This window comes from Tasmannia lanceolata, unplaced genomic scaffold (genome assembly GCF_043159265.1).
Source record: "Tasmannia lanceolata isolate RefF3 unplaced genomic scaffold, GAP_Taslan_0.1 ptg000013l, whole genome shotgun sequence".
NCBI lineage: Eukaryota > Viridiplantae > Streptophyta > Magnoliopsida > Canellales > Winteraceae > Tasmannia > Tasmannia lanceolata.
Window position 1 is genome coordinate 5,160,898 of NW_027518690.1, and position 13,524 is coordinate 5,174,421.

A 13,524-nucleotide genomic window follows, 5' to 3' on the forward strand; every position below is an offset into this window, starting at 1 on the left:
AAATAAACTGCTTAGAAAGTTCAAAAAAATGCGGCTAGGTGAACCTCCACAAATCGAAGGGGTAGGATTTCAGAGCATATATATCTACGGCAGGACCGGCAAATGAAAGGGTGAGATCATCTGAATAAGTGGGCCCTACTTTACCTTTTGTGGGCTTGTATTTACTTTGAAGAGGAATGATAGAACCAAGAGCATCCTTGTATAAAGAGCCAGAAAGGGCCCTTATATGATCCACATCATTTTCGATAACTTTTTAAAATCGATTGAGAAAGTAATATCGGATGCACTTAAGGATGTGGGTCCAATCAAGGGCTTTCTGGCCCTTTATACAAGAATGCTCTTGGCTCTATCATTCCACTACTACTACAGAGGAATTTAAGCTTTTGTTTTTTGTATTTCCGACGTTTTTGTTTCTCCCACGTCAATGCTTGCAAATTTATAGGGGATCCCATGGTTCTGTCTGGCTTCAGATTAAATTTCCATGTTGGCCGAAATCCCGTAATAATAATAAAAAAATATTTAATTTTTTACCAAATTTCGGCCGAAATTATCAAAATTTTGGAATATTTCTATATTTTTAAAAAAAAAATTCTTGAAATTAATATCGGCTGAAACGCCTGAAATTTGGTAAAACCTGAAATTTCGGATGAGCCAAATTTTGGTTTCGGTCTCAGCTGAAATCTGAAATTTCAGATTTCGGCCGAAATTTAAAAAGGGCCGAGTTGATTAAGGGGAAATGATATTCCCACCCTTTTGTAGTTAACTCACTTTTACAGAGGAAAACATTTGGGATTTTTGCTGATTAGTCCCCACTTGGCAAAATAATTGCTTATTAGTCCCTAAGAAAAGCATATTAGCTTAACAGTCATTCTTTTAAAAAGTATTTGCTAAAAGGTCCCTAAAACTCACGAACTTCAATTTTCTCTGTTTAAAATTTTAAAATGGGAAAGTTACCCCCCAACCCATTTAATCAGTTTTGGCTTTTTTTTATTTCCCTTCCAATATTTTAGGAAAAAAACTAGGAAATAAGCAACAATATTATCTCTTCCAATATTCTCGTCAAAAAACCTTCAACAAAAATAAATTAATGGGGTTGGTTTGAGTTATCTTTTCTTCATAGATAAATAAAGTAAGAAATTTTAGAATATTTTTCGTTTCTAACTTTTCTAAGAAATTCCTATCTTGGATGGATTGCAAGAAAATATCTCTGATGGAAAATTATTTTTATGGAATTTTTTTTATTGATGAGTTATGTCTGATTAATTTAGCGGGATAACATCATAAACCGAAGGTCCCTAACTGAAAAATTGAATAGGGTTGGTTTACCTTATCTTTTTTTATATGTAAGAAATAAGAAATCATAGATTTCTTTTCCTTTCTGAACTTTTGTAACTTTTTTTTTGGGAATAAGAACTAGGGTTTGGCTTCTAATCTTAGTAGAAGAAGAAGGGAGAATGTCAAAGGGAAAGTCAATATTGGAAGAGATAGTATTGTTGCTTATTTCCTAGTTTTTTTCTAAAAATATTGCAAGGGAAATCAAAAAATGCTAAAACGGATTAAATTGAGGAAATTGAAGTTCGTGAGTTTTAGGGACCTTTTAGGAAATATTTTCTAAAAGTAGGACTGTTCAGCTAATATGCTTTTTTTAGGGACTAATAAGCAATAATTTTGCCTTGTAGGGACTAATCAGCAAAAATCCCAAAACATTTTAAGCCTGTTTCAAAATTTTAAGGGAGATGATTTTTTGCACCCCCTGAAGGATAATACGCACCTCTTTTTAAGGTGAACTGTGGGCAGACTTAAAAGCTTTTTGACGTCAAATCACGTTAAGAAGATTGCCATTTATCCCAAGGGGGTGCAAAACAAATCATCGCCCAAATGTAAATGCATTTTTTTGCTGAACCAAAACCATATTACACTCTAATTTTTGCCCCGTTTTATTGCCAAATCACATCTTGCTAATTATGGTTGGGACACATAAAATTTAAGAAAAAAGACTCATTTTCAATAAAAATGGTGCTAATTTATTGAAAGGTATTTGCTAGGACTGTCATTGGGCGCCACATAAGCCAAATCCTCTGCATAGGTAAACGCCGGGTAAAACTCTCTCTTTCTCTCCCTCTCTCATCGTTTTGAGGAGCATGGTTTTAAATTTCGACCGAAATTTGAAATTTCGGATTTCGGTGGAGACCGACACTGAAATGCATCAAAACCAAAACAGTAATTTATTTCGGCCGAAATTTCGGTTTTTCCGAAATTTGACCCAAAAAATATGTTTTTCTAATATTAATTTAATATTTCACCAAAATTTCGACCGTAATTTTGGCCGAAATTTAATATTGAATAAAATATTAGTTTCGGGTCAAGTACCAGATTTCGACCGAAATTTCGAAATTTCACGGTCTGAAACCGAAATTTTAAACCTTGTTGAGGAGTAAGAAGACAAACCACTGTAGTTACTAGTAGTAATGGGACAAAGATACGAGATTTCATTTGCAAATTTGATTTACCCTTCCGGGTCTTGAAAAGCATTTTAAATCCCACATCCCACATTCTGCCCATACCAAACACCACATTTACCCCTACCAAACAGTGGAAACCCCAGGTAAGTAGTAGATATGAGATTTCATTTACAAATTTAATTTGCCCTTCCAGGTCTTCTTCACCTTTTTAAATCCTACATCCCACCTTTACTTATGACAAACGCCACATTTACCCTTACCAAACATCCCACATTTACTTATACCAAACACCACATGCATTTACCCCTACCAAACAGTGGAAACCCCAGAAAAGTCACAATGAACAAAAGTGAAATTAAAAACAATGTGATTGCAAATTCGACAACAGCAGCCCGATTCGGTGGATCAAATGGTGGAGCTTCACCAAATAGGCCCTGTCCTAACAAACCCATATCCTCCATATTGATACCTCCACCACCCGGCCCATTTCCCGGCCCGGATGCCTCCGGGAGATGATTATGGCCTTTTGTCGATTTCTTGCAACACAAAAGGTGCCCTTCAAACTTCTTATCGGGCTCTTCCAAAGCCTTCCTAGCACCTTCCACCCTCCTATAGATAAAAATTGCAAAACCCTTGGATTTTCCCGTTTCTTTATCACCATATCTTGAGAAAAAGGAAACCAACTTATTAGAAGGAATGTGAGATGGAACATTACCCACAAATATCTTCCTGGGTTGATTTTCCGGATTCCAAATGGGTCCCGCCGAAGCCATATGACAAGCTATGATTCGCCTGTCGATTTTCTTATCTCGGTTTTTTAGGGCTTTTTTAGCGGATTGGTGGTGTTTGAAGAGGAGGAATCCGTAGCCTTTGGATTTTTTGGTGAATTTATCGGTGACCACGTTACAGCCTTCGAGATCCCCATATTTGGAGAAGAAGGATCGGAGTTTTTCGGAGGTGGTTTCCAAATCGAGTCTGTGAACGAAGATTTTGCGGTTGGCCGGGTCACGGTCCGCGATTTGGTGGATCTCTGAGATGAGTTTCGGATCTTGCCACGCGGACTTAGTGATTAGTTCGATTAGTTGTTCTTTGCTCAAGGGTTCTAGGATCTTTGCTAACTTTTCTTCTTCTTCTGAATCGTTGGAGGAATCGTTCGCTGTGGTGTTCGAGTCGAGCGACTTGTCGACATTCCGATTGGCCAAAGCTAACAGATATTTAGGGTTTTTGTAACGAGAGAGATATTTAAGGTTTTTGAGAAGAATTTGTGCTTGTCCTAAACTTTTAGAAAAGGAACAAAAAAGTTTACTTTCACAATCGATGGTATCAGGCAGTTTTTTGTGTCAGACGTGGGTTTCACCACCCGGGTCCGGGTTGTACGGGATTTGGTGAACCCGGACCTCACCCTTATGGGTCGGGTGGACCCGTGGGTCACCCATTATTTTTTGCTGTTTTATTCCCACACTATAATAGGATTATCCAAACCATCCATGTGATGGGCCATAACGTAAATAGGTTGTCCAAAAAATCATTTCCAATGTAGGCCTTCGGATGCTCCAGTGAGAAGAAGTGACTTGCGCCAAGTTGATGGAGTAAAGAGAGGTCGGTGCAGACCGAAAACAACTTGGGTAGAAATAGTGAGGAAAGACTTGGTGCAAGGAACATAATAGAGGATATGACCTTGGAGAGAATAGAATGGAAGGAAATGATCCCTGTAAACGAACCTAACTAGTGTCAGAAGTAGACTTAGTCATTTTGAGCCCGACATATCCTTTCACCTTCTTGAAAATTTTCTAAAGGATTCTTTAGTGGACCTCAAGTAGTTTGGGACAAAGGCTTAGTTGAATTGAGCTGAGTTGGATGCGCCCTTTAATCCCATTCTTGCATGGATGCCCTTAACTTTAGCATTCCAATTTTTTTAAATACGCTGTTTAAAAAGAAGCTTTGGTAACTATGATTAAGAAACCATGGATTGGAAACCTACCACGGAAGAAAATCTCATCAGCAAATTACCAGTACACTTTCTCCTCCACATAATCAACTTGAACCAACCTTTAGTAGGTTCAGGTTTTCTCATCTTTAAGCCTTTAGTGGACTCATCTTTCAAAGGTCGACAGTTGAAAATCCAGAACACAGAGGAGGCTTTCACGAAATGGGTATTAAAACCTGATTCCCAAAGCCCAAAGGAATGGAATCACATGAAAAGAGGAAAGGAATAGAAACGACAGCTTTTTGTCAGGAAAGGGAAAGCCCAGACAAAGATAAATCTTGGGAGATAATAAAGTCGCACCCTTTTTATTAACCTGATTTGACGTCATAAAGCGTTAAATTCTAGGGAAAATGACCAAAAAAATGGGCTTTCTACTGACTATGACGTGTCAAGGGGGGTGTTTTCTAAATCACCAATCAAGAGTGCATATGACTAAAATGCCCTTGATTCTCTCTCTCTCTCTCTCTCTCTCTCTCTCTTTCTCTCTCAAATCACCTTTCTTGCAATGATTACCTTTACAATACAAATCCCAAAATTCACCTTTTTCCCTCTTCTTCTTCTTCCTCCTACCTACCCATAAAAAAGTACGTCTGAAAAACCTAAAAACCTCCATTTTTGAAACCCAAAAACCTCCATTGTTAGATGCCAAAAGCTCCATTCTATTGCACAAAACCTCATTTTTAGATGCCAAACCCTTCCTTGCATTGCACAAGGCCTCCATTTGCAACAACTGTTGCAAAAAAACGTTATTGGATTCCGAAATCGCAAAAAGCTTCACTACAAACCACTATTCCATTGCACAAAGCCTCCATTCAATGGAAATGTGTGTATTTCTAGCCCTCTCCCTTCTCTTTCCATTATAAGGCATATTTACAAACTTGAATGAAAGTTCTCCACGTTAAACTATTGTCTTCCATTGCACAAAGCTTTCAATCACTATTTAATTACATTTAGATTACTTTAAACACTTTATAATCATTGTTATTTTACTGTAAACCACTAATTTCTTAAGTTAAACCACTATTTCACTACGATAAACCACTACTGAAGGCCACTAAGTGGGTGTTTATAAGTGGTTTATATAGCTTCTTTGGTTTATAATCCTAAGTTGTGGTTTATTTAGGCTTACCAGTGGTTTAGAGTGTTTATAATTGGTTTATATGGCTTAACAATGGTTTAGAGTGTTTATAAGTGATTTATATAGGGTAAGCAGTAGTTTATAGTGTTTATAAGTAGTTTATAGAGGCTTGGCTCGGCTCGTTAAGCTCAAAAGCTCGGCTCGGGCTTGGCTCGGTCAGGCTCGCGAGCCTTATCGAGCTTGGGTTATATTGAATTCACACCCCTCATCTTCCTGGACATCAAATGGATGGTTTAGATCATCCTATGGTATGGGCAGTACAACATTTTTGGAAAAATTCTGGACTATACGTAACCTATCAAATGGACGGTCTGGATTATCCAATTTATCCTAGTGTGGGTAGTACTGCACTTTTTGAAAAAAAAAATGGACTATACGGCTACACACACCATAGGATGATCCAAAGATCTAAACCGTCCATTTGATTAGCCACAACCTTAATAGGCCGTGCCCAATAAAATATTTTACAGGATGATCCTAGCCCTCTATGTCAAATGGACGATATGGATCATCCCATGGAATGGGCATTACATCACTTTTTTATGAAAATAATAAAATTGATGGGTAAACAAATATTTAGTGGGCATTCCGAGAAAGACAAAACCTCATGATGTTGACAAAACAGATATTGACAACACCAACCTCAAGATGAAATCTTTATGCCTCCAGTTGTTTCCCTTATTTTTTTCTTGGGACAGCCTACTGTATTATATTTAGGACTATTCTTTTATACAAAAGACTAAAAGAGGGTTTTCTCAACTCTCAAGTAATTAAAGGACAAATACAAAACAGTGCTCTTAGTCTTCAAAATTTCATTTGCCGCCCATAGAATTCTGGGTTTTACAAAACTAATCGAACGGCTGGGATTTCAAACATTTCTTAACCATTAAGAAATTTGCTTTTCAAAAGTAAACATTTTAGGTCAGCTTCTTCTTCTTAGTTTGACAAACGAGTTAAACCAGAAATGGAACCAGCTTCTTCTTAGTGTATATATTAACATATAATATATATATTTAAATATATTAAATTCTTAACGAGCCTTAACGAGTTGAGCCGAGCCGAGCCTGGCCTAACTCGGGCTCGGCTCGTTAAGCTTAAAGAGCCTGGCCAGCCGGCTCGGCTCGTTAAGGATTTGAGCCGAGCTTCCGAGCCCGAGCCAAAATTGACACCCCTAGTTTAGAGTGTTTACAACTGGTTTATATAAGATAAACAGTGGTTTAGCTAAGCCTATCAGTGGTTTAGAGTGTTTATAAGTGGTTTATATAGGCTTATCAGTGATTTGAAGTGTTTATAAATGATTTATACAGAGTAAGAAGTAGTTTATAGTGTTTATAAGTAGTTTATATAGGGTAAGCAGTGGTTTAGAGTATTACAAGTTGTTTATATAGGGTAAACAGTGGTTTATACAAACCTAGCAGTGGTTTAAAGTGTTTATAAGTGGTTTGTATAGGCTTATCAGTGATTTAAAGTGTTATACAGGATAAACAGTAGTTTATATGTTTATAAGTAGTTCATATAGGGTAAGCAGTGGTTTAGAGTGTTTACAAGTGGTTTATATAGGATAAACAGTGGTTTATGGTGTTCATAAGTGTTTTATATAAGCCTAGCAGTGGTTTAGAGGGTTTATAAGTGTATAATATATGGTAAACAATGGTTTAGACAATGGTTTAGAATATTTATAAGTTGTTTATATAAGCCTAACAGTAGTTTATATTGTTTATAACTGGTTTATATAGGATTAACAGTGATTCAGAGTGTTTATAAGTTGTTTATACAGTGTTTGTAAGTGGTTTATATAGGGGTAAGCAGTGGTTTAGAGTATTTACAAGTGGTTTATATAGGGTAAACAGTTGTTTAGAGTATTTATAAGTTGTTTATACTGTGTAAGCAGTATTTTATAGTGTTTGTAAGTGGTTTATATAGGGGTAAACAGTGGTTTAGAGTTTTTACAAGTGGTTTACATAGGGTAAACAGTGGTTTATATAAGCCTAGAGTGGTTTTAAGTATTTATAATTGGTTTATATAGGCTTGCCAGTGATTTAGAGTCTTTATAAGTAGTTTATACAGGGTAAACAGTAGTTTATAGTGTTTATAAGTGATTTATATAGGGTAAGCAGTGGTTTAGAGTGTTTACAAGTGGTTTATATAGGGTAAACAATGGTTTAGAGTGTTTATAAGTGCTTCATATAAGAGAGGGTGTGGGACATGATCCCGCGAGAGGGGCGTGGGGCGCGAGCCGCCGCGCGCTCTCTCTTGGTCTCTCGTACCCACGCGATTGGCGTGTGCATTTTAATATTGATTTGAATTCGTCTTTCCTGTGGACTTGGGATCACTAAGGCAATCCGAATTCCACACGAAAGAGACTGACAGAGTCGCCACCTAGATGTGGGATCTAGGACCCGTAATTAACCAGAAATCTAGACTCGCTACCTGGTTACGAGAATGGAAGGTATGGGGAGTTATCCGCCACATGCACCATTCCTGCCCGATAATCGGTCTTCGATTCCAAAAGTTAACTCTTTTAAATTTATTTTAAATGGCTCATTCAACTCTATGTTAATGTGTGAACTAAGTGACATGCATCCTAGTATCTAATTTCAATGTGAATCCTAGATGTGTATCTTGATTTATTAATTTGTCTGGATTCATTCTAAGTGAAAGTTCTCATAGAATTCTAATTTCATGGAAAACCCTAACTGATTTGATTAAGTATTTACAAGAAAATTAATATACAAAACACCACAATTTGTTGTGGTGCCGACTCGCGGGTGGTATGCCGTCAGACATCCAAGCTGCCTACGTACCCAAGCCTCACTGGGATCAGAGTCGACGTAGTTCGGTGCACCTAAGCTAAGCTACTTATGCCTAACTCAACTAGGACACCGACTTAAACGGATTTGACTGTTTCAACAGTTTTAAAAGTAGTTATTTAATTCAAGTTGAGGATTTTATTATCTTAGGATTTCATCTAAGATGCTGTATGATTCTTATCTAAATGCAAGTTGTTCCTTAGACTAATGCAGGTTTGCCTACATCCTAGTTTACTAGGCTTGTCTTAAGGAAAGATTGGGTGACTAGTGTAACTAGACCTATGGTACGGTTGCTATTCATAGCAAGCGTCCGTGATGAGGCTGGACTCCTAACTCTAGGACTCCCTAAAACCTAGGACACGGCACGACACCAGTGTTCCTAAATTGGGCTCTAATGGTTCTTAGATTGGAAACCATAATCCAATGGTTCCGAAAGACACAAGATAAATCGATTTAAGTTCTCGAGGTTAATGAGTTTCAGATTTCGAAGATTTTCAGTTTCTAGACATTTAAGGATTACCAATGGTTCTAGGGTTCACCAATTTCGGCCTTGAATGGCATCCAAAGGAGGGAATCGTGCGCTCTTTCCTTGTGCAATTTAATACTTAGGTTATAGCATCTTATTGCCTGGCAGAATCTCAGGATTTTCGTGGACAATAACCTCGGAGCCAACAACATGCTATAACTTAAATATTCAAATTGTCAAAGATCAAGTTGCAATTGGGATACGATTATGGATGCACTGGCCATTTTTCCCGGAAAATCTAAAGATCCTAAAATTTCTGTTTTAATGGATTAAGGAGTGAACATGTGACAGAATTTTAAAGTTCTTTAGAAATTTTTATATGATTTTCAATTAATTTCGAATTTTCCATGGATTTTATCAATTTTAAGCATATGAGCGGTTTTACAAGTGAAATTGTTGCAAATAAATTCGAAATGATTTGAAATTTCTACAGCAGCAAGATGAAAATGTATGTAGCTTACAGGATGAGTTTTGCATATTTTTACATTAAATTCACATTTAATTTTGATTAATCCATTAAATGTCCAGATTGCACAATTAACACATAAACTAGTAGAAATACAACTCTAAATTCTATGAAATTTCTACAGAAATACTATATGAATCAAAATAGCATTCAGTGAGATTTGCATGAATTTTAGAAATTATTTACTACCAATATCGGATTTTACAATTTCCAGACCAGATTATAAATTAACACTACATCCCATATTAAAACAGATCCAAATAACACGAAAATTTTACAGTAACAAGTAATATGGAAGATAAGACTACTGTAAAAATATTATGAATTTTAATGATGATCTGATGTTAGTAAAAATTCTCCTAAAATCTGATAAGTTTCAAAGAAAATATTAAATAATATACCAAATAAACTCCAAAAATCTTTATAAATTCATGGTAAAATGAATCAGTAACATATTATTTTCCCACGAAATTTCATTAATTTTAGAATCTGTTTGGTATATAATTTAATTTTTCTTCGTCAAAAGATGTTTTTTGAAGAGTTTTCCATTTTTAAAACACAATTTGCGGAAAAAATCAGAAAAATTCGGAAAAATACAGAAATATTTTGAGAACAATGCACCTACCTGTGGTGAAGATCTCCGCCCAATCCAAAAAAATATAAAAAATCCTGCCGCCGCCGATCCGCTCCGCCGTCTTTCGCTTTCTCTGGAGTGTTTAGAGGGAGTGATTGAGGGAGTGAAGAGATAATGGAAGAAGAATATTAGGGAGAGGGATGGAAGAATATATTGAGGAAAGGGATTGGAGGGAGTGATTAGAAGAGATAATGGAAGAGAAAGAGATAATGGAAGATAAATTTCTCTTTTTTTTTTTATGGATGGGAAGGAAGATATATATAGGGAGAGAAAGAGAGAGAGAGATATGTTGGTGGAGAGCTCATCATGTTGTCCCTCTTAGTGGAGAATCCATCATTATTGTTCTTAGTGGAGGGCCCATCATGTTTCTTAGTGGAGAATCCATCATTATTGTTCTTAGTGGAGGGCCCATCATGTTTCTTAGTGGAGAATCCATCATTATTGTTCTTAGTGGAGGGCCCATCATGTTTCTTAGTGGAGAATCCATCATTATTGTTCTTAGTGGAGGGCCCATCATGTTGTCTTAGTGGAGAGCTACCATCATTGCTCTTCATAAGAGGCCTCACAAGAGGCCCCATTGAGGCCCCACAACGCGGGCCCCACAACGCGGGCCCCACAACGTGGGCCCCACAATGTGGGCCCCCGGTTGATTCAATTTTAAACAAATGTTCAATGCGGGCCCACCAAACGGGTACAAATTCTCCTTGCTCGGATTCTCACGAATAACCCTTCTCCGCACTTTAGCGGAAAAAATCAGAACAATGCAGAAATGACCAGAAAGATTTGAGAAAGCGTAAGGGACGAATACCGGAATAGAAAACATTGAAAAATTGACAGCGAAACCCTAATTTCTTTTTTAATCAAAGCAGAGCAAAATGGGGTGTCTACAGATGCCCCTCTTTGGTAGAGATGACGTAGTCATCGAATACCAAAGTCAAAATGACAGAACCATTTTGCGTAGCTTTAATCGACAAAAGACTCTACGGAACCTAGACGCAAGCATTTACTACCTAATGTAAAACCCAAAACGAAGTCCTAGAATTGGAATGTAGTAAAAAAATCCCGCTGCGGTGCCGCTCGACATCACATTTATATGATGTTCAAAGAGAAAAGACCATTTTTGAATGGACTCAGAATGAAATACCATATTTTTACGGCTTCCAAGGAAATGAGACATCACATTTGTATGATGCTCAAAGAGAGTAAGAGACCATAGTTGTATGGACCTGAAGAGAATGGAATACCGTATTTTTACGGGGTTCCAAAGAAATGAGGTATCATATTTGTATGATGCTCAAAGAGAATAAGAGAACGTAGTTGTATGGACTCGAAGAGAATGGAACACCGTATTTTTTACGGAGTTCCAAGGAAATGAGGTATCATATTTGTATGATGCTCAAAGAGAATAAGAGAACATTTTTGAATGGACTCAGAAGAGAATGGAATACCGTATTTTTACGGAGTTCCAAAGAAATGAGGTATCATATTTGTATGATGCTCAAAGAGAATAAGAGAACATTTTTGAATGGACTCAGAAGAGAATGGAATACCGTATTTTTTACGGAGTTCCAAGGAAATGAGGTATCATATTTGTATGATGCTCAAAGAGAATAAGAGAACATTTTTGAATGGACTCAGAAGAGAATGGAATACTGTATTTTTTACGGAGTTCCAAGGAAATGAGGTATCATATTTGTATGATGCTCAAAGAGAATAAGAGAACATTTTTGAATGGACTCAGAAGAGAATGGAATACCGTATTTTTACGGAGTTCCAAGGAAATGAGGTATCATATTTGTATGATGCTCAAAGGGAATAAGAGAACATTTTTTAATGGACTCAGAATAAAATACCGTATTTTTACGGCTTCAATCTTCGGTTGAGATTAATGAATTTGGAGGTTTTTTTTATGAATTTGAATTTGACGTAGAATTGGATTTGATGAATTTGGGGAATTTGAATTTGACGTAGGATTGGAATTGATGAATTTTGGGATTTTGAATTTTGACGTAGAATTGGACTTGATGAATTTTGGGAATTTGAATTTAACGTAGAATTGGATTTGATGAATTACGGAATTCCAAGGAAATGAGGTATCATATTTGTATGATGCTCAAAGAGAATAAGAGAACATTTTTGAATGGACTCAGAAGAAAATGGAATACCGTATTTTTACGGAGTTCCAAGGAAATGAGATATCATATTTGTATGATGTTCAAAGAAAGAAGACCACTTTCAAATGGACTCAGAGAGTATATGATAACAGAGATTATCAGGAAAGGGGGAACTGGAATCTCCAATTAACAATTTTGGAAGCAAATGATTCAATACCACCATGCAGCAAAGGTCTTTCAAGGCTTGAATATGAGATGCCACTTTATTAGCAACCTGCCCCAGTTTAAGGCCTTCTAACCTTCTTCTATTCATTGACCAGAGATCATTCTTGCAACGATTTTTCACCATTCGTGACAGTCGCACCTTTTCCAAGTTTCTCGGAATCCGTTAATGAACCTGCCTTCAGAGTGATTGCACCCTACAACAATTCTTTAAAATAGCATTTGTAAATTTTTCTAAAAATAGAACCACAGACATTGGTAATAAAAAGACAAAATAAGAAAGATTACTCAAGTGATCTCGTGATGCTTCTGACTTATCAGTATTTTCTTTTGGGTTAGGTTAGCCTCTTTTAAAGAATGTTTCTCCACTGATAAACATCTTCACTTATTTTTTAAGACAGTGATACTTCATATATCCTTCTATCAACTTTCGGATTGTTTTGAAATTAATGCCCTTAGTTTCGGGAATCATTGTTATTTTTGCCTGACCTACTGAGAGTTCAGAGGTCGATGTAATTCTTCTGGCGTGAACCCTATCTTACCACGACCAAGTATTCCTTTTTAGATTTTCAACTTGGCGGACCGTTCAACCTTAACTTTTGCCTGAATCGCCTTTTAGGTTTTCAACTCAGCAGGCTACCCCCTTAACTTTTGCATAAGCTGCCTTTTTAGGTTTTCAACTTAGCAGAGGAATGATCCTGAATTTTGCCTAGATCGCCTTTTCAGGTTTTCAATCTAGCAGATTTTCAAGCTCCATTTTTTTTTTTTTTTTTTTTGAACACCAAAAGGACTTTACAGGTGAGGTAGAGCTTTTCAAAGAATGGCTTAAGGTTTTGCAAGAGTTTCGACCGAACCTGTGAACAGGTTGCCTACGTATCCCAGTGTAGGAATCAGGTCATGCGTAGTTCAGGGGAATGCCCCTAGTACATTGGGTTTTGAAGGAAAATTTTATGTAGGCTCGAAAGGGTTTGCAAAAGGTTATATATTTTTTGATTTTGGGTTATGAATTTGGGTTTTATTCGGCCAAAAGACGGCCTTCTGGTGTTCAAGCATAGAACCTCTTGAGTTGATCAAGATTTGTTGGTTCCGGCAATATTTCTCCATTTAAATTATGGAGCTTGACGGCTTTTCCGGGTAAGATTTGGTCCACGATGTATGGCCCTGA

General features: G+C 36.8%; 1 protein-coding gene across 1 annotated transcript in view; it reads right to left on the reverse strand.

The window, feature by feature from the left end:
- Positions 1-2,520: 2,520 nt before the first annotated feature.
- LOC143890615 (UBP1-associated protein 2A-like) overlaps positions 2,521-13,524 on the reverse strand; it is a 28,365-nt gene continuing 17,361 nt past the window's right edge. The window contains exon 3 of the mRNA XM_077395322.1: positions 2,521-3,767. Within this exon, the coding sequence (XP_077251437.1) occupies positions 2,741-3,767 (1,027 nt within the window). The 3' untranslated portion in view covers positions 2,521-2,740. The remainder of the gene's footprint in view (positions 3,768-13,524) is intronic.